Raw genomic sequence first — 9,035 nt, forward strand, 5'->3', positions numbered from 1 at the left:
GGCCTTAAGTGGGCCCAATCCCGATGGAGTTCTACCGACTGTGGTTTGGGCTGGCTCGTTTGACAATTGACACCGATGCGTGTTGTGTATTCACAATTTGGGTCTTTTTTTTTTCCTTTCTGAACTGTGCACAATTTGCTTTGAGTTTAAAATTTCTGCACAATCCAGCATTTTATCACGCGCCACCGTTTCAATGGGGTTTGCATGCAAAGTCACGATGAATGAACAAACAAAAGAGGCTACTGCTTCGAACAAACAATAAAGCTGAGTATCGGCCAGTAACCATACACACATCATGCCTCACCTACCACTCCACACATAGATAACGCATGAAAACTTGTATCGGCACGTATCCACACAGTGACGCAGGGCGTGCGCTGCCACACGATTGAGTTCCTTCACGATCGGACCACGGATGCCAGCATGCCACAGCACTCAGTGTCCCCCTGCTGCAACCAGCCTAAGGACCTCAGCTGGCGTTGGCGGCCATCTTCATCCCCATCCCGCAGTGCCCGTTGAGGCTGCAGATGAAGTAGTTGGTCCCGGGGCCGAGCGTGATGCGGTCGCTCCCCGAGCCGTAGGCCCTGCCGGAGGAGCTGCAGCCGTAGTAGCCGCCGGCGTCCACGGCCACCACGTTGTGCAGGGAGGGGTCGTAGTTGAACTCTGCACGCAGGAAAAAAGAAAGCCATGAGAGTTTGGAGATCTCACCAAACCTCGCCGCGGACGATGAGATAGCAGTCTGGCTAGCTTGGCCACTCACCGAGGACGTCCCCAGCGCGGAAGCTCTTGCCCCTGGACCAGCTGTCCGCGTTGAAGGACCAGTCGACCCTGTGCGTGGCCGCGTCGGCGGCGCCGAGGAGGAGGCACGCGGCGAGCAGGCCGCCGAGGGCGAGGCACCTCGACGCCGCACTGCACCTTCCCTGAGCCATGGCGCTTCGCTTCTGCGTTGTTGGTTTATCTGCGCCTGCGGCCTGTGTAGTAGAAGGTGAAGAGGACGTGGAGCAGAGAGCTGCGCCGCTGCTTTGAGTTTGAGCTGCTGTGGAGGCCAGCGAGAAGTCCGTCTGCTCTTTATAGGAGCGAGGAAAGGGCCAGCCAGCAACCTGGATCCAATCAAGAGTCCGATAAAATTACTCCGGTTACACCCAAAATGCGATGGTGGTTGTACCGAATGCCCCACGGCGCGCATGGAATGCGCTTTCACAAAAGCTGGGGACCGAGCTGAGCCTTTCAAGGAATACTTCTTTCAGTTCATGGTCCTGCAAGGAATATTTCTTTCAGTTCATGTTCCTGCCACTTCTATATGCAGCCATGAAAATTCATAACTCACTCGCTGTTCTTATCGTTTAACGGGCTTTCGGCATCCATACATGAGCACGCCCATGCCCGGCAATCTTTGTGACACTAGTACTGCCATTGTACTGGACCATGCAATTTTAGCTAGACTGGTGAAATATAGGGAGTCATCACAGGCGCCCAAAAAAAAAACTGTACCGGGAAACGGCGAACATGTGCACTGGATTGACGAGTGTTGCCAGGTTGTTTTGTTCATCGGGTAGGGACTGAAAGGCAAGGGCCAAACTCAGGTCTTTGTCAGACTTGGCCGCGTCACAAATCACTGCCTGTGAAATTGTCATACTTTCATTTCGCAAGGAAGGTGCCATCGTTTTCGAGCTGCTCAGTTCAGTTGTCACCGTAGTATGTCATGAACATTGATGTGCCTGGGTTCAGACACAAACTCAAGAGACCAATGCAGCCATGCAGGCATGCAGAGGATGAATAAACAGCGGCTGCCTACATGTCAGCCTGTGAGTTCCATCAGTTGCTTTTACTATTGATCCAGCTGCTTTTGTCAAAGCACGCAAGCGCAATTCGGCAAAATCTCTTGAAATACCCGAAAATTCACTGTGAAATGCCCGAGAATGCAAGCACAGTGCAAGTTGCGCAAATTCACTGTGAAAATGCAAGTGGTTCCTCGGCAATCTGCACTTGTTTCCTCTGAAGAAAAATGGCCAACTTCCCTAATTAGTTAGCGTAATGCGAAATTTAGAATATAGTAATGTGTTATGTCTGAAACATTCTTCACGGGCAACTTCACTCATTGGCTAACTTTCAGGTAGTATCTGAACTTTGTCAAGCTGTTGCCCACTTGGCCACTTGCCCTTCCAAAGAAGAAATAAAAAGTTAGGCGCTAAAGCGAATGGTTCATTTCTCAGGCTTGAGTCACTTTAGGTTGGACTGCGTGATTGAGTGTTGAGACGATAAAAACACACTGAGTGAACGAGTGTTCAGGTCCCAAGTTGACATGTTCTAAGGTTGGACTAGCATGTGATGTAACCAAGATTGTCGTTTCAACGGCCACGGGACGGGATCTCAAGCACACACCAGAGACCAGACTCTCCTCCCTTCCTAAACAATGTTGTACGCGGCGTACTCATCAGGATTTGGGCCAGTGTTAAGGGCGAGAAGCACGACAAGAGCGCCCCCATAATTGCGTCGGAACAGGACGAGGAGCCCGTGATCCGCCTCGACGCCACAGGGCACCTTTGGATCGGTGAACGTGAGCCCCGTAGCTTCATCGCTGCCATTTTCTGCCCTTGCGGCTGCTTTAGCCGCCTCTGACGACATTGCTGTTCTCTTGTCCTGCACGAAGGGAACCCCAAGAGCTGAAGATTCTTCGAAACCAATCAAGCTTTCTTCGTTCGTCATGCCGATGTCAGCACTCAGCACGGCAGTGTCGCAGTTTTTTTTAAAAGTTAAGACAGTGTCGCAGTACAGTGAAGTTTCAGGGAACTAGGTGGTCGCGGCTCAGTTCAGAGAATTTGGCGACGGGACTGGAACACGGTGGTTATCTGGTGCGCCGCCCTGACGGCCGCCTCATGAGCTTTTAGGCTGTTTGTGTCCGTGCCATTTCGGGGTGTACATGTGCCTTGCTCTGGTAGGCTCCCTAAGGCACCTTTGGTGCTCAATCTTGTTTGTTCTCCCGCGCAACATTTGCAGGATGTGTTTGGCGCGACTCCTGGCTACAGATTCCTTGGTTTGCTTCGGTTGCCTCAGTCCTACGAGATAGAGAGACTACGAACGAAGCGGTCGTGCAAGGCCCAAATACCCAATCCTAGAGGAGGCCCAGGATTGGGTCGTGGCGAGAGGCGTGTGGCGTGGGCCTAATTATCCTTACCGGGCCATTCATCGGTTGGTGGCATGGTGGTGCTGGTGCGGTGCGGTGCCGCTGCTAGTACTGCAATTCTGCTCAACACACAGAAAGGACACCGGCGCATCCAGTTAGTTGCAAAGAAAGCGTAGAACGGTAGCTCGCTCGATCGCTTCTGCACTGCGAACAAATCTAACAACTACACAAAAGCATCAATGCACACTCTGAGCTCCGGTCCATGTGTGTAAGCAAGGAACCGCACGCAATTAGCAACAGAATAATCATACACGGGCAGTGTTTTCTGCCAAGTGCCAACGATCCGAATGACCGTTTTAAATGTGGCTTTGCAAATTTGCAATATCTGGGCCTGGGCCAGTTGGACCGGTAGCAGGACCACGCAGCATCTCCTCCAAACAGCCAGCCAGAGACGCAAATTAATTCTCTGCAGTTATTATGGCGGTTCTCTAATTCCAAATGGAAATGCTCATCCAATAGGTCCGACAGGCGGAAAAAACGACAGCCTGGTCAGTGAAGGCTTGATTCATGATTCGTGTTTGGAATGGAACAGCGTGCGAAAATGACCAGCAAGCTCGTGATGCAACTGGGCAGGCGCGGGCCGCGCGTATCTTCTTGTGCTGGTGGCTGCGGTCCAGTCTCGCTCGGCACGCCGGCGATACTCCGTTGCTTCTGTCGGCGTCGCTGCCTAGCACTCGTGTTGTGCCAACTGAGTTCAGCCCAGATCCGCCCACCGCGGGGGGGCCTCCGTGACGACCGCCGTCCTCGCACAGTCGCGCCAACGTCCCGTCAGCACACGCGTTCCGCGCGCACCCGAGCCCACCGGCCGCCGGCCGGCCGGCGCCCGAGCTCACGCAAACGGCGCACGTACTCCCGGCTCAGTAGGAGTAGTAGGAATGAGTGCTTGTAACCGAACGCATCGCCTGCTCGCGTAGCTGCCATCTTCTTCTCTGTCTACTACTACTGTACCAGCGGGTCATCGATCCGTATGGAACGCACGAATGCATGGCAGGCAGACCAACGCTTGCACGGTCCATGGACTATGGAGCATGGCGCGTACGCCGGAAGAGCCAAGAGCAGATGCGGTCGAGGCGCGTCACGTGTGCAAGTGTTCACGTGAAGCTCTCTCTGATGCCCAGCTTTACAGACATTCTCCTCCCTTTCTTTCCAATCTCATCTCATGTCAATAAGGACTGAAGGACCGGAACACACAGTGAGTCAGTGACTGTCAACGCTACCATTAGCACCTTTTTTTACCAGGGACTTTTTGTGTCTTACACCTGTACTGCGAAATGGCAGAACGAAACAAATGAAATTCAGCAATCAATTTCTATAGAGTTTCTCTATATCCCCCTTTCCCCCTTCACTCCATCGCTCTCACTGTATGTGGACCCAGATCCCCTCGCTGGGGACGTGCCCGTTCACCACGAACACCATGTAGTACCCCGGCGGCGCCAGGACTGCCGTCGCCGGCATCGTAGCGGACACGTTGTACGTGCCGGCCCGCCCACGCACCGCCGCCGTCTTGCCAACCTCCAGGAACAGCAGCCGCTGGTTCATGGCGAACGAGTGCGTCGTGAACGACGGCGCCAACATCGTCACCGACACCTCCCCGAGGCCAAATCCACCGGCGCCGCCGCGCCTTCTCCTCGCGGACGCCGGGACCGAGAACTGCAGCTTCAGCGTCGTGCCGTAGGACACGCTCGACGCCGCGCCGACCGGGGACGGATCAAGGATCCTGGGGCGGAGCATGTCGTTGGACTGGTCGAGGTACTCCGGCGAGAAGGCCTCCAGGCTGAGTTCGGTAGGGAACTCCACGCCGCTGAAGTTGTAGTAGGTGTGCGGGTTGCTGCCGCCCACCAGCAGCCGGCCGTCGCGGAGGAGCACCACCGAGGAGTGGTACAGCCGAGCGACGCCCGTCGCGGCCTGCTCCTCGAACCGGTCCCCCGGCGAGCGGTCGGGCCGGTAGATGACGGGCGCGTAGTTCGGGGTGCCGGCGGCCTCCCACCCGGCGGTGCCGTCCGCGGCGCCGTTGATGATCGCCACCTCCGCGCCGTTCGGCAGCAGGATCATGTCGCCCATCACCCGCGGCGACGGCATTGTTTCGATGACCCACGCCGGCGAGGGGTCGGTGATCTTGATCCGCCCGCACGTCGCCAGCGCCGGAACGAAGGTGCGGGCGCTGCCCTTCGTGGAGTTGTAGGAGCCCGATGGCGCGCCGCCGCAGACCAGGACCTCTGCCTCGGTGGGGTTGGGTTTCAGCGGGAGAAGCACCGACGAGCCCGAGCTGGGGTAGTTCCTGGGGTCGCCGTCGGCAAGCACGGGGTACGTCCGCGCGACCTTATTCCGCTTGTAGTCCAGGAGGATGGCGCGGTTCTTGGCGAAGATAAAAAGGTTGCCATCTATGTTGAGGTGTACGAACGGATAAAGATTGTTCTCCTCGGGATCCCTCGTCTGTACCAAAAATGGCATCTGGATGACAGACGTATCGGAAGGGTCAGCCTTGGGGTAGAACTCGTAGCTGAACTGCCTCCGGCCACCGATGATGAACGCGCGGCCGTCGGGGAGGATCTGGTTGGTGGCGTACCACCGGTTGGCGGCGAGCGCGTCCTGCTTCTCGGACCAGTCGCAGCTCTTGCCGTCGCTGCCGCCGCACACGGGCATGGTGCGCGCGTTGCGGTAGCCGTCGTTCCAGCCGCCGGTCTGGACGAGCGTGCCGTCGGGCGCGACGGTGCCCGAGGAGCACCAGGTGTCGGTGAAGACGAAGAGCGGTCGCGCCGCGTTGGCCGCGACGTCGTACTCGGCGGAGTGCGCTGTGCAGTCCCCGCCGGGGAGCGCGCGCTCCCGCGGGTTGACGCGGCAGCGGCCGCCGGGGAGGGAGAGGTTGGAGCGGCCGAAGTCGGTGCGGTCGAAGATGATGACGCGGTCGTTGTGCAGCAGCTGCATGTGCATCGCCGACACCCCGATGCTGCGCTGCAGGAGGTCCCACCTCCCGCCGCTGCCGCTCGCCGGTGCAATGCCGCTGGCGTAGGCGCAGGCTAGGAGCAGGAGGAGAACGAGGTGGCGACGGCTAGCACGGGTCTCCCCAACCAATCTAAGCTCCATGGTGGATGTAACGATGGCCACGATGCTGCGGCGTCGAATCAGGGACAGGCTTTTCTGATTCTGTTTCTTGGCTAAGCGCTGGTGTTTAGCTAGGCCGTGAGCAGCAAGCGTGTATATATACGCAGCCGCGCACAGGGCTTGATGGCCATTTCCGCCCCCTGATTATCACACGTTAAACAATAAACCTTCCAGCTACTGCACGCTCAGGTCTTCGGGATGGAATTTCGTTCAGACGACCCAGTGATTAGCTTTGGCCAGATTGGGTTCTTTGATACGGTTTTTGATTTGGTGAAGATGGCCCAGCATTAAGTTGCGCATTGGTTCTTGAATAGTTGAATGATCGATGTTTGGTTTTCCCAGCATCTTTTCATGAGTTGACCAACAGCCGGCCCGGTAATTTTGCTGTTCCGTTCGCCCCTGTTCTTGACGGTCGGTAGGGCGGATGGAAGTACCCGTACTTCCCTGCCGCGGCTGAACCATCCAAGAGCACGGCATGACGTGGTGGTGCCTTATCCATGGTGGCCCCCGGGCGCAGCGTGACTGTTCGGAGACCGCGACGTCGGATTTCGTCGATCTAGCCAAGTACTCCTATAGCCATCTAGATATGCGTGAAGCAACCGTGCACCCCTGAACAATAACAACAAAACCAACCCCTTTTGCGTCGCGGGACGAGCGAAAACGCCGTGGAGAAGCCAGGCTCGCAGAAAAAGGTCGTGCTAGCCCCAAGCTCCGCAACGTGACAGGAACGGGACGAGACAAACGGAGACTCCCATGGCGACTGTCCTATACCACCATCACACCAGGCCATGCATATACTGAGTAGCTAGCTAGGCGCCACGCGGGTTGGGCGAAGCGCGCGGCGGCTCAGATCACGTCGTCGCTTGCCTCGCTTGCCTTGCTGCCGGGGGGCGCGTCCCGACGACGGCGCATGTTGGCATGTGGCAACATGCGGCGGAGAGGGAGATCGAGTCGAGTACTCGGCCTGCTGCCGGGTCTCGGGCCGGAGCGTGCTCAGGGTACATGCATGCAATGATGCCATGGTGGGCTTCGTCCGTGGGGTTCGTTCTCGGCGTGGCTGGGAAAAAAAAGCAGGGACTAGCAACAAACAAACGGCGGAACGTGACGAAAACCAACAGTGGATGTGCTCGGGCGGATTGGATGGCCGTGGAGCACGGGCGATCGAGCGCCGTGCCGGCCCTTGGCGTTTTATGGCGCTCACCAAACCGTGCGGGCTAGCCATGCCCGCCGAGCTGGAAATTCGGATCACACCTCCTGTTGGTTTTAAAGGCGGGAACGGGTGCCACCACCCACCGTGATTGCTATGGCAGGAGTGCTATGTGGTCTCGATTATTTCCAGACGACCAGACCTACACGACAGGAAGAAGTAGAGCTCGATTTCCACGTTGCGAAATGAAACATTTTGAGCTTAAAAAACAAAGTAAAAAAATCAAAAGAGTAACCGGAATATTTAGATGACAAGCAAAACCGGCTGCATGTATTATAAAAAGATTGTACTCTCTGTATTTACATAAGATTTTTTTAATGGAATACATAAGATATTATGGAAGAGCACGTTTAGATCCACTCAGATTATTGTGAAGTAAAAGCTCTACCTGATCCAAATATATAAGCCAACTTTTGTGATACTACATGCTATCACACCTTAACTTTTGCTAACTTATGCATTGAGGCTTAAAAGCTCTAGCTAATTTACAGAAAGACAGGGAGCCCTTACCTATTTTTTAGTAAAAAGAATGGCGGACTATTTACAAGTAGTTTTTACATAGCTATAAGCCCAAAAGAAAAGGAGGGGACGCAATAACTCAGAGACTACCCAGCCAATTATCTAAGAGAAGTTTAACGTCTGGATGAGCTCTTAGCATAACTAAAGCTAGTTCATCTTACGGTCTCAAAAGCTACAAGCCATCTTCCACAATCAAGGACGGATCCAAACAGGATCTAAATTTCCCTTTTTATGGAGCAAGCAAGAATGTGAAGCTCATGTATATTGTGCTTTTAAGCAGCTTTCATGACTAGGAACAACTTACATAGGAGCAAGTTGTGCCCTTATGGTGAGGCAAAAGAATATCAGGATCAATATGCACAATTTTTTTTGTTGTGATATGAGTAATTAGTCCCAAATCCTTAGTCTGCCACAACGCTGCAGACCTCAACAAAGTTTGGTCACTGTCTATTATGGCATGAATGGGTGAGTGGGAAAAACCCATGGGTATGAAGTCACTAATGTCCTGTGTGATGCCATTGATCTTTTTTTTTCTTCACCACCTCCATAGAAGTTACTAGGAAAAAGTTCAGTTTCCACCCACCAATATGATAGTATGATTTTCAACTTAAACTGCGAATGAAATCGAATACGGAAGGCCATCCAATCATAAAAAAAACAGACAAATTTCATCCTTTGGGTGGTTTCTAGATTCTTTTTATATTTTCCAAAAAAATTAAAATTGTGAAAGTGCATCTAAGCCCCTAAGTGGGTTTTGGTGAATTGGATGACAAAACAATTAAAGGACTAACTTGTTTATCTAAGTTTGTGAGCAGGAGTTTATTCTTATACTCATATTGCAATATTGACTTATCAAGTGAATGAGTATCATATGGCACATAATGAAGGTAGCAAGCAAGTATGTGATCCCTTAAAGATAAATTAAAGAACAACAGCAAGCAAGAGTTGAATGATGCTTGGAGATGAGTTTTTATAGTTTGATCTATAACTTACCAAGCAAATTGTTAGCTTGTGTTACCAAAA

General features: G+C 53.7%; 2 protein-coding genes across 2 annotated transcripts; both read right to left on the reverse strand.

Annotated features, from left to right (window-relative positions):
- Positions 1–222: 222 nt before the first annotated feature.
- LOC117839249 (basic blue protein) lies at positions 223–1,048 on the reverse strand. The gene is made up of 2 exons (XM_034719544.2): positions 761–1,048; positions 223–663 (listed from the first exon to the last, which is right to left on the reverse strand). Exons 1-2 carry the CDS (start codon positions 927–929, stop codon positions 470–472), a joined length of 363 nt encoding a protein of 120 aa, XP_034575435.1. The 5' UTR covers positions 930–1,048; the 3' UTR covers positions 223–469.
- Positions 1,049–4,385: 3,337 nt separating this feature from the next.
- Positions 4,386–7,594, reverse strand: LOC117837232 (aldehyde oxidase GLOX). Its single transcript, XM_034716820.2, has one exon. It carries the CDS (start codon positions 6,266–6,268, stop codon positions 4,541–4,543), a length of 1,728 nt encoding a protein of 575 aa, XP_034572711.1. The 5' UTR covers positions 6,269–7,594; the 3' UTR covers positions 4,386–4,540.
- Between the last annotated feature and the right edge of the window lie 1,441 nt (positions 7,595–9,035).

Source organism: Setaria viridis, chromosome 9 (assembly GCF_005286985.2).
Source record: "Setaria viridis chromosome 9, Setaria_viridis_v4.0, whole genome shotgun sequence".
NCBI lineage: Eukaryota > Viridiplantae > Streptophyta > Magnoliopsida > Poales > Poaceae > Setaria > Setaria viridis.